This window comes from Condylura cristata, unplaced genomic scaffold (assembly GCF_000260355.1).
Source record: "Condylura cristata isolate star-nosed mole 26May11 unplaced genomic scaffold, ConCri1.0 scaffold00032, whole genome shotgun sequence".
In the NCBI taxonomy this organism is placed as follows: Eukaryota; Metazoa; Chordata; class Mammalia; order Eulipotyphla; family Talpidae; genus Condylura; species Condylura cristata.
Window position 1 is genome coordinate 984,112 of NW_004567133.1, and position 25,157 is coordinate 1,009,268.

The window sequence follows — 25,157 nt, forward strand, 5'->3', positions numbered from 1 at the left end:
GGGAATTATTCTTTATAATCTCTACCAATTGGACTGACAGAAAGTTAGTTCATTATTGCTCGAATCTGCATCTATCTCCGTGACCTTATTTCTTCTTTTACTCAGTCTCCATTTATTCAACCTAAAGTGCTCTTTTAGAAGAGCTGCAGCTGGTTTACATACTATCTCAAGACAGAAAAAACACTGTTATATGTTGCAATTTTCTTCCTCATTTGTTATTTGCCATTTAGCTTTCTTTATGCTAACTTTTGTCAGACAAAAGTTAAAATGTGCCTACTCAGTTACATTCATTATTTTCCTCTCGGGTTTCTGGCTTTGTTATCATGCAAAATATGCCATTATTAATTTTGCTATATATCACACTTCCATCCTGGGCCATTATGTCACCAGCTTACAAATTCTCTGGAGGTAAAGCTTTATAGCAACTTTTCCTACTAGGATCCATGGCAAAATGCATAACATTTCATTTCCCCCCAATAGTATAGATTTGTAGAGGTCTTTGAGTATATAATTCTACTCAAGACTAATGAAATAAAGGGGAAAGGCCAAGATCATGAGCAGTAATGCTTAGGTTTCTCACCAGTACATAATCCAAGAATAGCAAATACCTCAGCTTCCTGCTTCTGTATCTTCTGGCAAAAACCTCCCTAGGGGAAACTAAGTGCTGGGCCTCCAGAGCTAGGAGCAGGACCCAACAGGTCTTACAGGACTGGCTATTCTAAGTTCTTTACATTTTAGTGTTGGTTAGGGCACTCCTTAGGTTGCCACTTCAGGCAAAGTTCTTTAACTCTCATGCCTGAAATGGTCTCAACATCAAATAGGAGGAGCTGGTTAGAGGGTTTTTGCTAAGGCCCCCTGACTTCAACTGTAAGTTTTAGTAAGGCTGGCATTTTCCCTATGAATCACATGAGGACAATTAATTTTGTGTGAAAGATAATCTCTGATCTCTAAGTATCTGAAATATAACTCCATTTTCTCTATAAATTACCCGGCAATTTCTGACCTATCATAGAAGGTAAAAAGACATTTCTTGGGCCCTCCCTGGTGGTGCAGCGGGTTAAAGCACAGCACTGAGAAGCTTGAGCCACTTCCGCATGAGTTCGATTCCCCCCCTGCCCCGGAGGAGATCCACATGGCATGGCAGACCTCTCCTGACCCACCCGCTGCTCCCCTCAGCAGTGTACTTCGTTGATCTGCCTGTTCTGCTCCCCGCTCTGTCTCTGGTGAATCTTCTCACCCTCCGCATCTCTGGCCTGTACCCCAGTTCTATATGAATAAATAAATCTTAAAAAAAGACATTTCTTATGTTTACAGAAACATAACTTATATAACTTGTATTAGTTAAATAAACAAAAACTGTGCTATTCCATAAGATGCAATACTACTCAGAAATAAAAATATATACACTATTAATAAGCATGATGACTTGAATGGATCTCAAGGTTGTTATAATGAATGTCAAATATCAATCTCAAAAACTCACACTATATGGCTGCACTTACATATTCCCCAAATGACAAAATTTTAGCTATTTGAGAACAAAATAGTGGCCAGCAGGTATGAGGGCCGGGGGTGTGGGGTGGGAGGTGTGACTATCAAGGGGTTATATGCAGAGACCACGGCGAGGTGGTGGTTTTCACTGTGGTGGTGGTAATGTGAACCCACATACACGGCATCATGTCATGGCAACACACACACACATACAGTACCAATGTCAACATTCTGGTTTTCATATGCTTTGGTCATATAAGATGTGACACTAGGGGATGAGGGTGCAAAGATCTCATCACTATCTATAACTTCCTGTGAATCTACAATTACTTCAAAACAAACTTTAAAAAGGAATAGAAAAAAAAGTGATAAGGTAGTTCAAATCAAGTAAAACTTGTTCCTAACAACACACATACACAAAGAAAAACAAAACCAAAGGATGTCAATAGCAAATTTGTGAAGAATAAATGTAGTTAATAAACACAGGAAAAGAACAATCATGGAAATTTTTACTTATCAGACTGGCAAAAATCTAAGGACAACAAATCCAGAATTGCTGATGGTGTGGAGGAATCTTCTCACCTTTGGGACTGATGCAAAGAGAATCTTCAAGCTAGAAGGACAGTCAGACTGCAGTCCACCACATTCCTCCTGATTTTAAGGCCACCTCTCACATCTCCCTCCATCACCACCACTGATATATTCCATCATCATCTCTTATTTCCACTGTAACAAAGCCTCCAAAAGGACTTCTGCTATTACTGATATAGCTGTCAAAGAATTCCTATTAAGGTGAAAATCAAACCGTATCTTTCCTCTACCCACACAGCCCCTCCATAAAACCACCCTGTTCTGCAAACCTGTCTCCTCTCACTGCATCTGCGTGCTTGGCTCAACTTCCAGTGGCAATGGGCTGCCTCTGGACACAAAGCCTGCTCCCATCCAGGGCTTTGCATTTGTCATTCTCCCTCTTCCCACCCCCCCATACTTACAAGGCCTACTCTGCATCTCCAGAGCTTTCTAAGTGCCACTTGTAAAGACTTTTAGGGCTACAAGCCAAAACACAGAGGCTGCCACATATGGACTGGTGCTGCAGACATACAACTGGACACTGCCCCTGCCTGTGGTGTGCACTGACCGTCAGCCTACTGGCAGGAAGAGAGGCGTTGGGAGGCCATTTTAGAAGCAACACTCAGAATTTTTTAGGTGACTTTAAATGTATACTCCTCATGGCTACACCTAACCACGTGAGAGTAAAAAAACAAAGCCTGGACTTGTGGCCATATTAACTCAATTAGGATAAGAGAATGGGAAAGAGATGTGGGGCAGCCAAGACTACTAGAGAAATCTTTCTACTGCCATCTAGGTGACCTCTCCACATTTTCAATCCAGTTCTTAAATACACATAATCATGTATTAGTCTCCTGCGTGTACTTACGTGTACACACACACACACACACACACACACATTTATTTATTGTCTGTCTCCTTATCAAAAATCAGCTCCACACAGGCAGGTGGTTTCTGCTTGTCTGGTCACTGCTATTACCCCAGGACTTTGAGTGCCTATCCCACAAATATTTGCTGAATGAATGAATTCCATAAAGTTAAAGCAGACACAAGACTGAAAGCAGTTGTGAGGTATTTCTGTTTGTCCATACGTAATACTGCTTAGGATATTATGTTACATGCTATTATTAACTGTTCCCTTACTGAGTACAGGAGCGCAAAACTAACTCACACACCAACTCTGCCCTCCCTGGGGCTTCAGTCTGGGCACAAACCAGCCTGCTCCCATCACCTCAGAGGCAGAAGGTCCCAAAGGGTCTCACTCTCGCAGAGGCTTCTAGCTACCAGCTCTAATTCTTGCTGCTCTCCTCCTTAGTGACAACACACCAGCTAAATGCCCACACTGGCAGCCTCCTCCAGAGAGAAGAAGAGCTGTGGTCATGTGACAAACTCCAAGGAGAGCTTGGAGATTTCTGAGAATGCTGGATGGTAGTAGCAGGAAGTTGCCCTAAAGGGAAGATGGTAGACTCTCCTTCCCCTCCTTCTGCTGTCTGACAGAGACATAATCTGGAAGGTTCTGGACAGGGGCCTACCCTACCACTCCTAGGCTGGCCATCTTAGAACTGTCATGTGAAAGGAACAGAAAGTAGTTTTGGGTTTTCCATTATAGGCACCAAGAGTACTCACCATTTGCTATAAACAGCAGGAGGCCATCATGGTTTCAAAATAGAAAAAATTTTCTAAAATGTTCCAAATGGAACAAGAAACAGCAAAAGGCTAAGCTCACTATGCTAACTTCATTGTATATCCTAGGAGTTTTTCTGCCTTCTAGTGTAAAACTTTAAATTGTAAAATTAAAAAAAAAATCAAGTCTATAGGTAATCTTTTTTTTTAAAGATTCATTTTTATTTATTTACATATACAAGAACTGGGATACAGGCCAGAGGTGCAGGTGGGGGTGGTGAGAGGATTCACCAGAGACAGAGTGGGAAGTAAAATAGGCAGACAGGTGAGGTCTGCTGCACCATGTGGGTCAGTACCCTGGCTGGGGATCGAATTCATTTTGCAGTGGCTGCCAATATCTTCATGATGCTGGGATTTAACCCCTTCAGATATTATTTCTAATCAACCAACATCATGAATCTGTTTTCCCAGTTATCTGAAAGTAACTACCTGAGTATTATGTAAGATTTTGCTTCTGGAAGGACAAGTGCTGAGCACAGAAAACTCACTCAATCCTGTTTTCCAGTGTAAGTTACTTTGCTACATGTTACCCTATAGTGTGAAAGACAGAAAAAGTTACTGTAACTATAAGTCAGTCTCCCATTTAACCCAGTCCCCCTAGTGTTTCAAATGCCTACCAAGAAAGCTCAGGATAAGTATTTTGAAACTCAATTAAAACAACAGCAGTGAAAGCACAAGCAAGTTTCCAAGGGAACATTAACCTGTGGTGTCAAGTCATTTTAATAAGTGACTGGCTGTTCTTTACTAAAAGGATGTCGCTGCCCAGCATAAGCTGATGCTTACTTCTGGAATGAAAGGAGAATGTGCCACTACTTTATCCCAGAGCTTTACCAAAGAAACATTTGCAGTCTGAGAACTGCTTTCATGACCCTGAAAAAACACACACTGAGGGTGATAGAGGCAGAAGGCATCAGGGCCATTCTGACAGTGACTGTGAGTAAGTGCATATAACCTTGGGGTATTCCAAAGCCAGAGAGCACACAAATTAAGCTCAACAGATGTGGATCTTGTGTTAGGAGCTGGGCTGGTAATTCCAGTGGTTCTTTTTATAGTCAGCATGTTACTCACTAAGCCACCAGGTAATTTTCCTCTTAAAACTTTACACTCACTTGGTTCTAAAGCAGTCCCATTCAGACACACAAATGTGACGGTTAACTTTCTTTTAAATCTAAAATTCCGCTTTGACATCCACTCTTTTCTCACCATCTCTGGCAATGTTACAAAGACTCAATTCCTTTAAACTGACAGAAAAGATTCTCTGTAGCAAACAGAATCATTTGACTTCCAGAAATCAAGAAACACTGCTGTCCACACACACTTACTCCTCTGGATGGAGTCTTTGGCTCCATCTTCCAAGCCCAAAAGAATGAGGGCATTTTCAAGAATGTACAATGCCTTGCCATTTTGAAGCAATGAACTTAAAGAATATAAAAAAGCCATGATTTGCTGAATTGTTTTTTAAACACCCATCAAGTCTGAAGCAAAGAGTATCAGAGGACAGAAGAGATGAGTCTAGTCTGTACACAAGCACAGTCTCCTCAGCATCTGAACAAGCAAATGCGTGGCTTATAATCAGACGTGAGGAAGTCAAGTGAGGACTCTGGCACCAAACTGCCAGGAGAACTGTCCAATCCTCTGAGCAAAAAGATACACCTCATCAGGAACAATTACATTACTATATTTAGTTGATTGGCCACAGAGCCAAGAATATATTATGAAAAGCAAAACTGGCTTCATCTATTTAGGTAACTCTAGTGCTTTTCTCACATAATGGGCACAGAAAATACACAAAAATTCCTATGGTGTATTTGGATGGAAGTAAGATGATAAAGATGACAATTAACTAGTAAGCAGCACAAAGAATTGTGCAAAAGATTAGCTAGGAAAAAATCATGAGACATGTGGTCAAGCTTCAAAACCATTTCTGTCTGGGTTCAAGTTCTCACGATCTCAACCGGACTTCTAAAAGAGCCCACCAACTGACCCTTGTCTCCTATCATGACTCCTTCCAGTTCATCTTTCACACTACTGATAGTGAGGTCTAGAAAAACACCATACTGGATCTGCTACTTTCTCCTTTAAACATCTCATGGCTCCTCTGCTTCCAGGTAATTCCAAGCTGTTCTGTTCAGCATAGCACAAATAAACAGGGAGCCCTGCCATCAGCCCCCGCCCCTCAGAGTACAGCTGCAGATGGCTCATTTACACCTGAGAAAGGCCACTACCTTTCCACTGGGGTGGAGAGCAAACCTGCTAGCCAGCCCGGGCAAAGCACTGCCCTGGCCACTGGGGTCCTCCTCCATGTCCTACAGGTAGTGTGTGCAGGTGAAGCTTCTACTTTGCAAAAACAGAAGTCTGACCAAAACCGAACTAACATGGAGGAGTTGTCAGAGCCAAGAAGAGAGAGAAACAGTTCAAACCACACATAAGGCCTTGCCCTCGGTCCCTAGAACTTTGTCCTCTGTGATCAAGGTCCTTTACTGCTTAAGTCAGTTTGAGCTGGGATTTCTGCTACCTGCAAACAAAAGCATGTGCCCCAGTCCCTGACCACCCTGCCTGACTCCCCAGGGTCAGCATCACTGCTCTCTGGCTATGCCTAGTTTCTGCAGCCCCAGCACCCATGCAGTCTCAGAGTTCCTTGCCACCTTACTTCTAACTGTCCCTCTGGTTCATTCCTATCAAATCTTTAGTAATCTCCTCCAAAGGCAGTTACCCTGACCCATCCTTACTCAGGGGAATCACTAACTTTTGCTCTTTAATGAATGATATATCTTGTATATTCCTTGATTATATTTCTTGTCACATTCTATTGTAATTATCTGATTGCATGTGTGTCTGGTAAGACTTGATTTAATTGAGCACAGTGCCTGGCACACAGGGCTCTGTGACAGCACCTTATCACACTGCACTGCAGGCAGGACTCTGAGATGCAAATTCACTTGCTATCTATGTAGAAGTTAGTTACAAAAGAAAACTGATATACCTTATGCTATGCCCTTCCAAAACCCCTAAATTAAAAGGTATAGTAGACAGCAGACAAATCATAGAACTGATATCCAGACTGTATCACAATCATTTTAATTGAAGAATTTGCCACATTTAAAAGTTCAAAATGCTCTCATACTAGAAAAAAAGCAAGTAAGTCAACATTTATATTAGTTATACTTATGACAAAAACTTCACTGTTTAGTGTCTTGTTATGCTTCACTATGGTGTCTTTAAAAGATAAGGTCAATCGTTGCAAGTTTATCTTTCTTAGTAAGCCACAGAAGCGATATCAAGTCCTGCATATAAATCAGTGATTCAAGGCACAGGTGACTAGTGAGAGAAAGAGCAAGACTTCTCCCTCTGGAGCAGCAGAGTCCCTTCCAGCCCTGCACCTCACCATGCTCTCCTCAGAGCAGCAAGGGCCCTTACCACATAATCGCCAGACATCTCTTCCTCCAACTTGTGTTTCTGCTGCTTCATTGGATGACAAAGGAGACCAAAAGGGCCAAGGCAATAAGGAAAATTCTAACACCTGGCTGACAATTCTCAAAGCAGCTGTCTCTCCACCACTAGGCAGTCAAAGGTCTTGCAGCTCTGTGCCCCCAGGAAAAAAAAAAAAGCAAATAAAACCAAGTTGCTGAAACTCTACTCTGCACAAATTTCTGACGCCAAGGAAATGATTCAAAGAAGAGCAACGAGAGGCAAGCAGAAGGCCAGTCAAATCACATCACATTAAGTGATAATGTTCCCCAGGAAAACAACACAGGGATCAGGAAAAACAAGACAATATTAGCAAGCAAACTATACATCGGAGACATTCAGCAGGGAGGGGAAGAGAGTGGGATCAAAACAGGAGGAAGAGCACAGGACTTTATCAGTATGGCTCACAGGTGTGGAATTTTATGGGGACATTTGAGAGGAGAAATCAGCACGTACAAAAATGAACAATGACATAAAAATATATAAATAAAAATAAAAAAAATTATGTTCCTGATATTATAGATCCTGACAATAATGACTAGTAGTAAGAGATGACCTAGTTATTTTAATAAAATGCTCTAAAATAGTTGAAATAAAAAGAAAACTATAAAAAATTCAAAGTACAGAAATACTACTTACATACCCACTAAATGAGCTGAATTTAATATTTGCTTTTGATTATTATAGTTGTGTATTTCAAAGTACACAATTGCCTTCAGCAGTGTATTCTCCAGGTAGCCAAGTCTTCAAAAAGCTGAACTGTTTAAAGCACAAGATCAAAACACTGGGATGACTATTAACCCACCTGCGGCAGCCTTATCCTAATCACATGCTGTGTTTAGGTCCAGATTAAAGAGTCTGGGAGGCTCCTTTGGACTTATCCACTGGTATAGCCCCACAGAATGTAGTGGTTAGCACCTAGTAGGTGCTCCATAAATGTGGGATGGATGAATGAATGAATTTAGGGATAAAGAGATAGATTGGTCTTTCAGACCCAAGTTCCTCATAGTGACTATTAACAAGATATGCCCCTGGGCAAACCATCACCTCTGGGTCTTATTTCTATATCTGCAATACAAGGGTTCAACTTTCTCACTGACAGGTATGTATGTATGTATGTATGTGTGTCCAGCTCTAAAATACTGCATTTAAGGGAATAAAGCAAGTGACTAAACAATCAAAAAATAAAACAAAAACCTCCCTCATAGGCAGATATGATAAAACTATAACAAAAGGCCAGAGCCCAGTGACTCAAAGTTTGGGGTCTTGGCTACTCAGGGGCAAAGGGATGGGAAAGTGCTGGTGTTCTAGATACCCCAGTTATGTGTTAACATCACCTGAGCACATCCATTTTCATTTTAGGAGAAGCATGATACTTAGTGTATAGCTAAGGTTGAAAGACACTTAGTAAAAACCCAAAAAACAGTGCAAACAATCCAGATGTTCCAATTATAGATAGGTACCCAAGTGAGTCTACGTGAAATGAAATGACAATGATTTTTGAAACTGTTGGACCTTAAAATTAAAGAAAAGAATTAGAAGGGAACAACATGAAAGGTCCAGATTGACTTCATAGTGCTGATCTGAAAACATTTATGAACTGCCAGTGTGGGAAATATAGGAAAGTTGCTTTAGGAAGGCATTCCTTGCCTACAAGATCTATCTGCCTAGAGTAAATAATTTTTTCTCCCTCTTGAACCATTTAGATTATTTAATGTGCTTTGTTGTTGAATACTAGGTTTTCCAGCAATTATAAAGCCAGCCTGTGCTTTTACACAGTTTTAAGGAAATGCTACTAAAGGTCAAAATTAATCATGCAAAACTCATGAAACTCAGAAGGAGGGCTCACTTACCAGCTGGAACTCACTCCTCCGGCTGAATGCTTCCTTGATCCCCGAGTCCCTCCAGAGTGCACTCAGGGCAGGCACGTAAAGCTGGAAGGTGGCAGGCTCAACAGGCAGTCCTGCTTTGTTCTCAAAGGCCATTAAGAACATCCCGTGCTTTTCATTTTCAGAATACTGCCAAGGAATACCAAGCTTGTCTCGTGCATCAACAAGAACCCTTGAACCCTAGGAAATAAAAGATATAAGAAAGGATTTAGCTGTGTGCCAAAGACTAGACTTTCATAAAGCAGGAAACAACCAAGCTATCAAATCTGCAACCAGAATTTGTCTCTGGGTTTGCTCTGTCATGGCACCAATAGGAATATGACTTAGTGGGATGGATGTATACACATACCACACAACAGGTTTGCCTTTGCTAGTATTCATTTAGAAAGACCTAGAAGGATGATAACTGAATGGGGGAAGAAGTAGTAACAAAATTAGGCAAAGTGGACACTGGAAACTGGACCACATCAGTAAAGGAGACTGTAGAAAGCAACAGCAGAGACCCATTATTACTGAGACCTGGCAGCTCTTCAACACCAGGAAGATACAACTGCTTGTTCCAACTAACAGTGGGTGGGAGAACATACAAATGCAGGCAGCAGCAGTCACAAGACAGGAAAAGACTTAAAATGTGACAGAAGTCTAGTGGTCCGCCCACCAAAACAAGAGCCAGGGGATCATGTTCCAGATTTAATGCCACAATTGTTTGTTATGATGAGAAACTATTTTTCATTCTTTTGCTTATTTCCTCACTGTTATAAATAAAGTGTTTTCTGCCCTTTTCTTACCTCACAGATAGGCTCAAGGGGAGGGAGAAATAGCCTAAGCTAAATTAAAATAGTCTTAGGGAAAGGCATCCAGACTGTGGAAACACTGACTTGATGATAATCACCTTGTTGTGCAGCCAATAGGTCTCTTTAATTATTGTTAGCGTAGTGCTCAGAATGAGCAACACACATCTAAGGAAGCTTTTGAGTTCTTCTGCATGATCAATACTGATGATGCAAAGAACAGGGGCCCTTTCTGGAAATGCTTCATTGTCCACTCTGGTCTCGTGGGATCTGGTAGGACAGGGACAGTACTATGTCATCTGTCCCCAGTAGAGGGAACACCAGGACAATACTACTTCTTGGCAATTCATTTTTCTTTAAAATGGCAGCCTTATTGGACTACAATTCAGATACCACACAATCCCATCATTTAAAGCATACAAGTTAACAGTTAGCAGTGATCCTAGAAAGTTTCATTTCCAGTGTCTGGGATGGAGTGTATAGGTCAGTTCTGCCCTTCTCATATCTCTACTGTAGTCTTAACAGCTTTCTGCTTATAATTTCTGTTCCTGCCTGCAACCAATGAGCAGAATGTCAATGGCCGCCAAAACAAATAGCTACAATCTGTTCTCCAGAATTTGCTGGCCAAAAACTTCTGGTTAGGGGTGCTCCTATGAGTTCTCTCCACACTTGTCAGCCACAGGCGACGATGCCCAGGTCTAGCCATCCACGAACATGTGTTCATGCTGACTCAGGCCGAGTACCAAGCTAGACCTGTGGGAAAACAGCACCTAATGAACAGTGTCTGATCACCACAAACTGAGAAAAAAATCAAAATGGATTTTATTGAAGTTAAAACTTCTATTTCGCAAAGACTCTTAAAAGGCTGAAAAGACAAACCATGGGCCAGGAGAAAATATTTGCCAACCAGATAGGACTCACATATAAAATATACAAGGAGCACTCAAAACTCAACAATTTTTAAAAAATGGGGAAAGAAATATGAAAAAAGTGGTATTTCACCAAATAGCACATATAAAGAGCAAGATCAGAAGCCAGGGGTTATCAGATAAGGATCTTGGTGGGAGGGAATCACTACAGTTCTTCTGTATCAGCTTAAAAAACAAAACAAAACAAACAGTGACACCAAATAGGGTGAGGATGCAGAGATATTTGATCTCATCCATTGTCGATGAGGAGGTACAATGGTATAGACTCTCTGGAATATAGTTTTCCAGTTTCTTTTAAAAGTTAGCATGCACATTGATAAAGGGCTGATTACAAAAATATATGGAGAACTGACGAAACTCAACAAAAATAAAGTAAACAACTTCATCAAAAAATGGGCAGAAGAGCTAAAAAGACACTTCTCCAAAGAGGAAATGCAGATGGCCAACAAGCATATGAAAAAATGTTCAACATCACTCGTAATAAGGGAGATGCAAATTAAAACCATAATGAGATACCACCTCACCCCAGTGAGAATGGCACATCTTCAAACAACTAGTAACAACAAATGTTTGCGAGGATGGGGAGAATAAGGAACTCTCCTGCACTGCTGGTGGGAATGCAAACTAGTACAACCACTATGGAAAACTGTTTGGAGGTTCCTCAAACTGCTTAACATGGAGCTTCCCTAAGACCCAGCAATCCCACTCCTAGGTATCTATCCAAAAGATACAAACACTGATTGAAAAAGATACCTGCACCCCAATGTTTATTGCTGCTTTATTTACAATTGGAAATATAATTTGGCCCAAATGCCCAAAAGTAGATGACTGGATTAAAAAGATGTGGTACATATATACAATGGAATACTACTCAGCAACCAAAAAAAACAGAAACACATGTCTTTTGCAGCAAATTGGATGGAGCTGGAAAAGATCATGCTTAGTGAGATAAGCCAGAAAAAAAAAGAAAAATACCAGATGGTTCCACTCATAGCCAGAGTATAAAGGATCAGGCAAGAAAATAAGAATAATGAACAGCCATATACCAGAGACATTTTGTGGGGGTGGAGTGGGGAATGGGATCAAAAACGGGGGGGTGGCACGGGACTATGGTGATGGCACACGGGTGACTTGGTGATGGGAAGCCCATGGGGATTACAATTGAGATAAAAACAAAAAAGTGTACAAAATGATGTAAAAATACACTGTTATATATATATATATATATATATATATATATATATATATATATATATATATATAAAGTTAGCATACACTTATACACATCAACAGTTTCATTACTAGGCATTTATCCCAGAGAAATAAAAACCTATGCTCACACAATAACCTGTGTAGGAATATTCATAACAGTTTTACTTATAATAGTCCTAAACCGAAACAAACCAGATGTCCTTCAGTGGTTAAACTGGGCTGATCCATACCATGGAATATTACTCAGCAATAAAAAGGAAGAAACTATTGATAAAAGCAACACTTTGGATGGATCTCAAGGAAATTACACTCAGTGGGAAAAAAGTCAATCTCAAAAGGTCACAAAATGTGATGTCTATATAATAATCTTGAAATGATAAGATCACAGAGGTGGAAAACAAATTAGTGGATACAGGGATTGGGACTCGTGGAGGAAAGAGGGTGTATGTGGCTAGAAAGGGTAACTGGAGGGAGCTAGTTGGTGATCTTGTTAGAGCTAGTTGGTGAGCTAGTTACGGGTCTTGGTAGCAGTGTTAGTTGTACAAATCTACACAAATAATAACATGGCATAGGACTACACACACTCTGTACCACTGTCAACTTCCTGGTTTTGAAACTGCATTATAGTTGTGGAAAATGTAACCATTGGGGGAAAATGCCCATATTTCTCTGGGTATCTCTATTCCCTGTGAACCTATAATTATTTCAAAACAGGAAGTTTCTTAAAAGGTTAACTAGCAATCACGGCCATATATGTTCCAACTACATATGTGGGAAGGGGAGGTTCCTAGAAGGTTCCTAGGGGAAACCAGCAGGAAAGGCAAGGCTCCTAATCAGAGCGGGTCTCAGTCTTTTTGAAGTGTGGGTTAATTCCATTAAGTGGCGGCAGTGGATTAAAGCTTATCCAGAGGGAAAATATGACAAGGAAGTCCTCTGCTCCCATTCCTTCTTGTCCCCCCACTTCTATTTCTGCCTCTGTATATTTCCCATCTTCCCAACTTTGCTAACTGAATTATGCCAAATCCCCATCTGCTCAAGTTGATGTCAGAAAGGTTCGTGAACACAAGGAAATAAAGATGTCTCATACTTCCCTTTATGCCACCAAAAATGATCTTAGCATAGAGAGGGTCACAGTGCCTTTGTGCAACTCAGAAAAGGGTTCTCTGCCATCCCCACACCTGGCAAAAGCAGAGGGACAGGATTTCCATCTCTACCTGCTTCCTCTTAGCCCCACACGAGATGGACCCACTCATACAACTCAAATACAGCAAATTGTGTCTCAACACATATTTTTCAGTGTTCTTTTCAGACATTAAAAGATTAACTTCAGCTCTTTGGACATGGTGGCAAAGGCAAGATGATGAAGGGAAGGTCATCATTTGGATATCACAAAAAGATGCACACATTGTACCATGCTGTGGTTCAAGGCCTACTACCTTCAGAAGTCTGCCACAGGTCTGTGGCAGATGTGGTCACCCTGTCAACAGAAGAGAAGGTGCCAAGGCAAAATGAGGAAATACCACCACCACTGGTTGAATATGACACCTGAAAAACCTATCTTGCAGATTCAGGCAAGGATTCCAAGAAGGAATGACAACTAACCTGAAGAGGACAGCTGATGCAGCATCCAGTTCATTTGAAGGTCTTGTTCAAAGATTAAATATCTTAGGGTTAGAAAACAGATATATGGGGGCTTTTAACACACTTGCAGTATGTGTGAATATTACAGGCTGTGCATGGAGCAACTGCATATATCAGGTTTACTTCTTAAGTGACTGTTTTGGAGTACTATCTTTGAACTGCTGCAATACTGCTTAAAAGGCCAAGAAATAAACAGAATTCTAGAATTCCTTTGAGCAGGTAACACTGGAAGGTGATGAAAAGAATATAATAAGAATTAAAACAACACAGTACATATAGCATAGATACTTAAAATGGTAGAGTAAATGAGACAACATAACTTTTAATTACTTTTAGTAACATTGTTCTATTATAGTCTATGACTTTGGGGAATGTGTGGTTAGAACCGAGAGAACCGTTCCGTGATAGAGCATGGAGTACCAGTGAGAACATTAAGGATAGAATTATTTTAAGAAGTCCTTAACTCATCCTAGTATCCATACTTGCTTGGCGCTTAACATACAGATTGTATATGAAATATAAGATAAACAGCTACATGAAAATTTTTTTTAAAGTAATCAACTACTGGGTGTCAGTCAATAAAACATGTCAAAGGCACTGAATCCAAGAATATCTGTAGGGCCACATGAAAATGCAGTGCACTGAGTGGGAAGTAATGGAAAACCAGGTATAAACTCAGACTGTAAACTGAAGGCAATGATAAAAAGTTTCCTGGTGGCCTTGGGTTTAACCCTCCACTGGTGATCAACGAGTTTTCTGTGTTAAATAAAGCATCTATAACTTGGGGAAAAATACAGCTTTACAAGGAGGACGCCCTCATTCACAAGTTAAATTGAGCCTATACGCTGACTTCCTGGAGACTTTCATTTTTAGATGTGGGAGGTAAAGTAGGAAATCAAAACATACCTAGAAGCTGGACTATTCAGTACTGTACAAACTTGGCTTTCCCTAATTATTGGGGGGAATATAGGTTTGGATTGGGGAAAAAAAAAAAAGGTCTACCCCAAAGCAACCTGTGCTCCCCTGTACACTGCCACCCAATCATGCTGGAACAAGGTCAAATTAACTTTAGCCAAACATCAAGGAAAGACTCCTCATTTCTCATTTTCAAAATCCAAAGAAGTTGAAAAACATGCTGATAAACTTGAATTAGATCACTTAACTATACAATCCACTTTCTATACCTCCTTAACTTCATTTGAAAGAAAAGGGAATAAAGACAAAAATATTTTTCCTTTTTAAATTATCTAGTCAAAAACTGCTCTCTTAAAAAAAAAAAATAACTGCACTCAGCCAACTTTGTTCTGAACATCCAAAACTGAGATCTATGGGAGTTTTCTATTTTGGGACAACTGCTTAAAATCTGAGTCTACTTTTTTTTTCCTTTCTAGAGAGCACTTAAGGTCTTTGGCAATGTTATATTTACTGTACTTTTGCAGAACTGATAGTTATTATGTTATATAGACTTTCTGGTGTCTTGAAAGCAAAACACTTACATAATATAGGCATACTAAAATAATAAAACATCTTGCCCCCAACCTATTCCAATAAAAGGGCAATTTCCTAAAACATAGGAAGCCAAGAAAATCCTAAAATCCAAATACACTCCAATGAAAAATCAAAAAATGAAGTCACAAGACAATTTACTTAAGTTTTGTTAATGGCTCTGAGAAAAGTCCTTTTTTCAGTAACAAATTACTTAAGTATTAATTTTTTTGATAACTAAATGTTTTATTCAGCCACCCAAATATAAACAGTTGAAGTCTTAAGTAGTTTGATGACTTCATCTCAACACTATGTAATACTTTAAACTGTTCAAAGAGCACATTTTTAAGACATCTTATACATTCAGCAACTTAAACTCTGTCAAAGAATAGATTCCCTGTCTGTTGGGGATAAAGATTTGGGGGTTTTCAGTTTTACTGGATCCAGCCCAAAAATTGCAAATCCTGTTATCTCATTTCAAAATAGATTTTGTTAGTTTAGCCTCTAATCAAACCAAATCTTTTTAGATTACTCATTCCTTAAAATCTTCCCACAATAAATACTAAAGCTAAGATAGACATGAAATGCCAGTAGATCAAATTAGCTTTTTCTATAGAATGAAAATTACACTAAGTTAAGTTTCAGGTTTTGAATGTTCACCCAATTACACAATGGCATATGTACTTGGAAAACCTTTTTTTTTTGAACCATGAGCTGAATTGTTTGCCTTTGGCTATCATCCAAATAAAAGACATGCTGCCAGAAATGTAAACAGGATACATTTCTTTAAATTAATGAGTCCAGGGAGCAAAGGCAGATGTCTCCTTTTGGTTTCTCTCTACAAATGAAGCGGAGGAAACCTTCTAATTCTGAGGTCAGAGAAAAAGCGAGAAAGAGGAGGAACAAACAGACAGACCCATCATCAGAGCTGCCACTATTGTTATGACATAAAATGGGTTGGTTTCAGAACCCATCCCCTTCAATCCTTCATACTCACACATGAGCTTCTGGGATGAAATGCTTCATTTTAACAGAACAGGGTATTCCTCACCATGTCATTTCTTTCAAAAAAGCCACCTACAGAGTTATACTTGCAGCTGTATAGAAGGCTTGCCTCACCCAAAGAAGAGTGCCAGGAAAACAGGAACAAACAGAAAAGTAGTAAATGTGGTACCAGCTCTGAGAGCTTTCAACACAGTCATAGAAGCAGAGCTGATATGTGGGCCAGAGACAGAAATGCCCCATACAGGGAGGAGAAAGGCCAGTATTGGTGAAAGGAGCAGGTTAAATATGGCCTGTGGCTAAGTGTGGAATTGATTCTGTAGGAAGCAGGGAGCAACTGAAGCATCTGGAGAGACCCTAACAGGTCAGAGCTCTGTCCAGACCCCATGGGGAGAGGAGGGAGGTGGGGGAGCAGCCAGTCCAGTGGGAGAGCGCCCGGACGCCAGCCAAGGCTGTCACAGAGGAGATGACATGGTGGGGAGAGGAGGTATACAAATGAGAATGTGGAGAGCATGGGAAGCAGAGAGAATGCTGGCAGTCTCTCCAAACTGAGTCTAAGGAGAGGGTGGATTGGGTGGGAAGAAAACTGGGTGAGTTTAAGACAAACTAAATTTCACTGGACAATGGGAAATCCAAGACAAAGTTTCCAGGAAATAAATGGAATGATTTTAGAAATTCTGGGTTTAGCAGTACACGAGAGAAGCAAACTACCATCATTAACTGCTGTTTGGTTACCTCAAAAAGACTGGCTCTCCTGAACGTTAAAAAATAATAAATTCAACATCGAGTCAGATTTCCTAAGCGCTTCTAAATAGAAGTGTGAAAAACCCATGTTAAATTTCAGATTTTAAAAGCCAGCAGACTGGAGACTTGTGAAATCCCCTCCTGGAGCCACATATGAACCAACTTTTCCTCATCTATTCTCCCAGGTGTCAAGTATAAACCTTGGAATCTACTCTGATTAAATATTTCATGTTATAAAGACAAACACTGGTATGTGGGGAAATAAGCCTTCCCGTTGAGTACAGAAAAGGTTAAAAATTTTGAGAAAACTGTAAGATCATTTCAAAGGGGGCAACTTTCTGTAAGCACTACAAATAGCTAACACAGCTTACAAAAGCTTGCAGTACTTTCAAAACCAAACGAAATAATTTAGTGTGCACTTAAAAAATGAAATGGAATATAGTGGTAAATATCTGAATAAATGGTAAATAGTAAAAGTGTTCTGTAAAGTTTTTGTCTTACTTAAGTAGCTATCCATATGTGTGGATGCTTCAGTGTGTGTGTGCTGCACCGAGTTCCTGTGATAAAATGCGTTTTTACCGTGGACTGTACCACTTGAGAGCCACTGGGTGACTCTTGCAGTCTACTATGAGACTGGCCCTTTCTTGTGCCTCCACCACTTTGAATTTACCTGGGTAGTGCCAAAAATTCAAATAGTAGTGAACAAGATTTTGGGTGGAAATTATTACAACATAGAGAGAAGCTGTGTGGAAAGGTGTACAAAATGGTGAGATCCCCAAAATGGTGAGATCCTTGTTCCTTGGGTTATTGGTGTCACTGGACTGGATTTGATGAAAGACCACCTTGGTCAGTTTGTCAAGTCATCCTGGATGGCAGGTGTAGCTCTCATGTGTTTCTCCCACTAAAAGCTGTGCTGAGAAGGAGCAGCTAACATTCACCTAAAGGACCACCTCTGGACTTAGCCAAAGAGCAGATGTGCAGGGGGTGGTACCCCATGAGCACCTTCTACCTAGCAACTATACTGCGTCCCACTTGATTGAGTCTGGGGTCTTGACATATTGAGGAAAATATAAGTCACAGACATGCTATTTTCCCACAAAGCTTATACATTTCATCAAGGTGTCAAAGGAACAGATGCAGGCATGTATGACATGTGTGGCATCCCAATAATCAAGAGGTTGTTTAGAGATGTAGCATGTTATCACTCACCATACTAAGAACTGGCACAGACAGTGCCCTGTGAAGTGTTTTAATACCCATTAGCTCATTTCATTTTAACAACACTGTTGGGGGAACAGCATTATGCTTATTTTACAGATGGAATTACAAATCACACCAAAATTGTAATTTGATGATTCTCAAACTAATGTTTTTACTTATATTTTTAGCTCTATGGGTATATCTAGGGGATACAAGGGAGCCAAGAGGAGGAGGCTGTGAAAGTTGGCTGTCTGCTTCCATTTTCACACAGCTTACAGCAGGCACTGGGTCTGGAACCAGGTCTTAGCTGACCTTCGAGGACCCAACATTTCTGGCATTCTCTAGGATGTTTTTAAAAAACAGTAATTAAAATTTAGAAGTATGGGGTAAGCTGTATGCCTGGCTACGTTAGAAGAAATTTGGTGATTTTAGATACTGCTTTAATTTCCAAAGAGTAAAAAATCCCTTAAATTCATAAACACACTCTCGGTAGCACAAAGTTGGAGCATCCATTCGGGGCAAAGGGCAGGGAAAATTTGTCAGTCTGAACCGTTACAAATACACACTGGATTTCAAAGACTCTGTATGAAAAGTAAGTGTAAATCGCTTTTAATTTTAAAAATACTACATGTTGAAATGGTAGCATTCTGGATATTTGGGTTATTAATGTATATTATTAATTTTGTTTCTGTCTTTCTTAATGTGGCAAATTTATCTACATTACATGTGCATTGGACAGCGTTGCTATATGAGAACATTTATACAGAATTTGTTTCTTACCACAAAAATATTTTTAGCATAAGAAATAGAAGAGTCAAATATATATGAAAATGAAGTCTCAAAAATATTGTAAACCTAGAAATAACTAGCTAACTTCATGGACTCATCATGAGACTTTTATGTTTCATTTTCTGTAGAAATTCTTTCCTTGTGTGTGTATATTTTTTTTCTAAATCTAAAAAGGATTTTAAGCTGTAGATCATGTATTTTAACCCATATCATTAAATATTTCAAAATTTCATGATTTACAATTGTTACATAATAGTCCAACACAGGGGATATGCTACAGTTAAACTAATCTCCGGCTGTATATCTGAACTGTTTTCAAAGCCTGGAAATTTGAACAACACAAGGAACTCCCTGATACAGGCATATCTGCACATACGTTGACTATTCTGTGATAAACTCCCAGAAGCTGATCCGGAATTGCTGGGTCCAATGTTTTTGGGGCTTGTGATAAAGTCACTAAACTGACTTCCAGGAAGACATACCAGTTTACACATTACATTTATATTTAGCGACTTTTCACTTTCCTTTAATTTTTTCCCATTTTAAAAATTGGTCTCTAGGGGCCCTCCCTGGTGGCACAATGGGTTAAAGCACAGCACTATGAAGCTATCTGCAGCCACTGCAGCACAAGTCTGATTCCCAGGAAGGGAGCTGACCCACAGGGTGCAGCAGACCTCTCCTGACCCATCCGCTGCTTCCCCCAGCAGTGCACTTTGTCCATCTGCCTGTTCTGCTCTCCTGCTCTCTGGTGAATTAGTTCTTCACCCCTGCACCTCTGTTCTGTACTCCAGTTCTTGTGTGCATAAAAAATAAATCTTAAAAAAAAAAAAAAAATTGGTCTCCTGGCCAGTCACATGACCTCCCTGCTTCTGCCTCAGAGCATCTGCACTTCGGGAATATCTTTTGTCCTAGAGCTCCACTTGATCCACGCTCTCATCTCCTTTCAGTCTTTACCCAGTCAGCTTCTTAGAAAGGCCTTCCTTTGCCACTGTATCCAAGACTGTAATCTTCTTCCACACCATTCCTGGAGCTGAGGGCTGGTAGGGGCCAGGTGACAATTTTAGACCCAGAATGGAAGGCTCAGGTCAACCTGGGCAGGGCTGACTTGCAATTAGCATGGTTCTCTCTCTCCCACACACCAGGCTCCAGCAGTGACTGTTGTGTGTGCCAGTGTCCTGCCAGCTTACAAGGAAGACTAAAGAGAAACAAAGCCACAGGAACTCTTGCTTGTCAAGGGATGTGGCAAGAGCCCCAGCATTAACTACAATGTTGCTATGTTGACATGTTTAAAAGGTATAGGAGAATACATGCACTTGTCCTTATTACTTTTACTATTCAGAAAAATCTAACGTAATGATCATTAAAGTAACTTTTATCATTATTTTGTTTATTCTATAGAGTTCTTTAAAAAAGTCATCCAAGAAGAGATGTCAAAGTTGAATCCATGCATGTACCTCTATGGACACTGCCCTTAAATAGAGTATAAAGTAAGAAGAAGGATAATGAAAGAGAGCGATTTCTATTGCCAGGCTCCCAATGAACAACACTCATCAAAGGCCTGTTCCACCAGCACAACCCGGAGCTATGTCAAATGCCAGTGACCAACTAAGTATTTCAGCACTGAAACACACACTGAACGGTGCTGAAGTAGGATTCTGCTGGCTACTTGAAAAACAGTCTAGCCAGCCACACAAACACCGGTGTCTACTTCTTAAGCAGCACCTTCCACTAGGAGTACAGTGAAAGTCACATTTTTCTTCCATATAAACCCCAAGGAAGTCTGACATCCACACATACAGCAGTAGTTATTTCAAGTGTGAGGAAACCCCTCCTAGAGTCCCTCGTAATGCTTTACCACAACTGTGTGAGGGACATCAAAAAGTTTTCGAGTGTAAAACAAACAGCATTTCAGACTACTCATTAGACACTGTGAACCGAGTTAATCCCTCTGTACTAATTCTATGGTGAAAAATAAAAACTATTTTCAGTTTTCAAGAATAACTCCTTAAGGATCCACATCTGCTTTTCTTCAAAATTATGATAAATCATCCAGACAGTGTTTTTCTTAGTATACTTTCTATTTCTCAAAGTTTCTAAGACATGAACGTCGTCTTTAGACTTTGGTAATTTGCTAAAATTGGGTGACTTCATGTTCCTGTTCAGTTTACCAAAGCCATTTTTCATAATTTATCACAAACTTCAAATAACATGAAGAGTGGGGAAATATAGAAGACCCATAATAAAATTTAAAACTATAAAACCCTTAGCTTTAGTTAATGGTAAAGCTGGCAAACAAATACAGTTATTTAACAGTTGTGGATGGGTTTAAGGATAAACATATACAAAATCAAAAGGAGCTAATGACCGCTTATAGAACTGATATACTCCCAATAGTAAAAGGTTATAGTTCATGTTTTTTGTTTTCTAGCTCTAAGATGCATTTTTTGGGCTTGTTTTCTAGCTTTAAAATTACATTAATTTTGATGAAACAATGCTTTCTCAGCAGGATGATATTTTTATTTTAAAAGTCTGTGAATACATGCCTGCAGTACAAATACCATCAGACACAAAGGGTACTCAGTAGAATCTCCCTCCTCCCCCAGTACCTCTACAAGGGAAAGAGGAGTCTTCATCAGCAAGGCTCACTGAAGGTTCTGGACACATGGGAGTGCAGCTTGTAACAGAGCCCTGCTACACCCCGAGAAACTGCTGCTGTAGACGAAATGTCAGTCCTTCATGGAGGGTGCCAGATGGGGACACTAACCTTGCAGAAAGGTGAGGCAGACAACACGAGAAGGTAATGTAATATGGAAACAGGCACAAACCAGGATGAAGTGCAAGACTAAACTGGAAAATCAGGAAATGCAGGGCTTGTTAGGAGACTGAGATTTGGCACTATGGCTGTGTCTGCCCGTCTACAAAGATCCTGTATCTGCAAGATGGGAGAGAAGCTCAAGAAACCCTGTCTTGCTCTGAGTAACGCTGTGGTGGGGTGAAGGGGACAGCTCAAGTGAGGAAGACGCAATTCTGGATGCCAGTTTGTAGTTAGTTGTACTCAAAAAGCAGCAGACTTTCAGTTTCCATTTGGTATCCTAATTCAGGCAAGTCAGCATTGGCCTTCAAGAATCCCAATAATCCTTGAATTAACGACAATTAAAGACCCCAAGGTGAAGATCTCTCAACTCTGTCCCAAGCCACAAAGTCAGAATCACAGAGATATTTAGGGGATTTCTTTTGAAAACCTGAATCTTTTTTTTAAAGGTCACTCCAGGGAAAACTTCCCTGTATCCTAGTTAAACCCACAAACCCCACTGCAAAACTTACTTCCTTTTCCTGCTTTTCTCAGGGCACAAAATTTCAGAGTTAGAAGGAATTCTACAAGGCACTATGCTGAATCACCCCCAGTAGTGAATTCTGATAAATAACCGACTCCTGTAAGTGGCCATTAGCCCATGTTTGGCGTGCTCTCACGAAAGGCCCCTGGTAGACTCCACGAGCCCCATATGTACTGCCCTGTGTTTGCCAGGGTGCACTATGCTCACCTTTACCAGTGCACTGGGCACCTGTACCAGGCCACAAACTGTCTTGAGCACAGAGCTTGTGACACAGCCCACTCATTCATAGTGCCTAACACGCAGCAGGTACTGTCTGTGTGTGACAAGGGGATAGTTTCTCTCGTTGGCAGCCCCTTTGGTACAAGTCAAGTTCAGTTATCAAAGTCATCAGGTGCAGGCACTGTGGCAAGTACCCAGGAGAGGAGAGAGAAGGACAGAGAGAGAGAGCCTGACTGCATGACTCATATGCTAGGGGAGGAGATACACAAATGCAAGCCAACAGAAGACAAGGGAAGCAGCCTGACCCTGTCTCTGGGATCCATGTCCTAAAGGAAATTACAATCAGCAGAGAGAGAGACAAAGGGAGTGGCTGTCAACAGGGATCAGGGAATGTCGCCAAGGTAATGTGCAAGTCCATAAGCTTAGGAGACAGCTACATGCTAAGGGGCAGGACAAGTTTTCCCAGTGGAAGGGAAGCAAAGGCCCTGAGCTTGGCATTTTTGAAAAACAAAATATCAGCGAAGTTGGAGTGAGAGGGAGGGTGGGAAAGAGAGTTTTAGAAGCAGTTGAGTGCAGAGCTGTCAAGGTGACCTTAAACCCACATGGGTCATTTGGATTTTTTCCTAACTACTATTTGAAAATAGAATAAATTGCGACAGGAGAAATTTAATGTCAAAGGGTAATTTATCAAACAATTTTTAAATGTTTATACAAGTAGACTTAGCAACAATCCATTTATGAGCTTGGCTTTGTGTTTATTGCCTTACCCATATATAAAGGTATATTTTCTGATCTTTCCACAACTGGCCACTAAGACAAAAAAAATGAAGTTTGCTATTTACATCTGCCCTCATCACACAGCAGTGGAGTCAGGGCAGAACAGAGTGAGTAAACAGTGTTTTGTATTTGCTGGCGAATTCAAAGCTTCAGCTTCCACCATTACTCTGAGGTCATTTCAGGCTTCATCTTCTTCAGAGCTAAGCTTTAGTAAGCAGCTTAGAATTCAATCTGATTTGCATGGAAAAACACCGAAACCTTTAAGAGTTACGACTAGATCTCTAAGGGATCATCACAATGTGGGAGCATAAAATGAGTTTCTCCCCATGCCACCCTAGTCCAACTACCTGGGCCTGGAGGGACCTCTACTCACCTGCCTGCAGCAGAAACTGATGGGAGTCCAGTCTAGTTAGACCTCAGCAGGCACGCTGCCTGCTCACATCTGCTGGGGCAAGTCAGCAAACTAGGCACGCAAGCCAAAGCCATCCTGTCTCATGATTTTGTCTGGCATGTAAGCCAAGAATGGTTCTTAGAGATGAAGATTTGCATTTGATTTGATGGTTACGTACCCTAACTTTGGATCCCAATTAAGAAAAATGTTATCCCTTTTCCCTGTAAGATACCTCCATTCTTCTCAATAGTATACATGTAGGACAGAAAATCATGAAAATTATGCTTCCCTCTTGTTACTTGGGCACCCACATAGTAGTCTTGATATTTACTCCACCCACAAAGCCTAAAATATTTACTAAATATTTACTGGTGTTTCCAGAAAAAGTCTGTAGCTCTAGGGCTTTGGCCTCTTCCCTCCCAGGCAAGTTTCTCTCCCATTAATGATCCTCCAAGTAGTTATCAGCATCTGCTACCATGCGAATCCTCTGGGAAGTTTAAACATCCCAAAGTCCAGGCTATGAAACCGGACCTGTGGGGATGGTGCCAAGTGAGGAGTCCCCAAAGCCCCCCTTCCAGAGTAACTACTGCAGACTCAGCTAGGAGGGTGACAAACTTGCAGGGAAAAATTGAGCAGTTTATGTTCTCCCACATTCCAAATCTATGGCATACATAATTTTCTTTGAATTACTGCCTCTAGTATTAATCATCTTTTTCTATTTCGTATAGGTATGATGCTTTGACATCTTAGAGGCCCTGCTAACATGGGAGAAGAGTGAGTGCCAGCTAATCCCGTTTTAGGTAATCCGACCAATCCAGAGCCCAAATTCCAAACCCTGTCTCTGTAGCTTTTACATGCCAGGAGGCAGAATTCCTCTGCTCTTATCACCGAGGGCCAGGTTTCGCACCACCCTTACGGCTGGGAGCCCACCAAACTATGCAATTCTGAAACATTCACCCTGCTCTGCCACTTTCTTCCCCCCAAACATTAGAATAAAGGCTCCTGGCCATGCTTTTCCTCTGGCCCTGCGCCTACCAGCTTCTCTGAATGGGCTGGTATGGAATGCAGTGCCTCCTGTTCTACGGATCTGTCAGTACAAACTTCTTTCTCCTAACTGTTATTTCTAACCTGTATATCTTAACATTCCTGGTTAAAACAAGTTTAGGGTATATTTTCTATCTAGACTTTTCTGTAAAACAGATACTCGACAAGTCCCAATAATCTGTCTACTCAAACACATACACAATGAATTTTTCATTTATCTGAAATAAGAAACATGGTTTTCAGTTAACAACTTTGCTCACTAAGGCTTTTTTTTTTAAGATTTATTTATGCTTACAGAAGTGGGGTACAGGCCAGCGATGTGGTGGGTGAGAGGATTCACCAGAGACAGAGTGGGGAGCAGAACAGGCAGATGGACAAAGTACACTGCTGAGGGCAGCAGCAGGCAGGTCAGGAGAGATCTGCTGGGCCACGTGGGTCAGCTCCCTGGCTGGGGATCGAATTGGTGCTGCAGTGGCTTCTAGAGCTTCATAATGCGA

At 40.7% G+C, this 25,157-nt stretch overlaps 1 protein-coding gene across 1 annotated transcript in view; it reads right to left on the minus strand.

Annotated features, from left to right (window-relative positions):
* The window catches only part of GNA12 (guanine nucleotide binding protein (G protein) alpha 12), a gene marked incomplete at its 5' end in the record, with an annotated part of 73,102 nt that overhangs the window by 28,219 nt on the left and 19,726 nt on the right, over positions 1-25,157 (minus strand). The window contains one exon of the mRNA XM_004691641.2: positions 9,066-9,281. Within this exon, the coding sequence (XP_004691698.1) occupies positions 9,066-9,281 (216 nt within the window). The remainder of the gene's footprint in view (positions 1-9,065; positions 9,282-25,157) is intronic.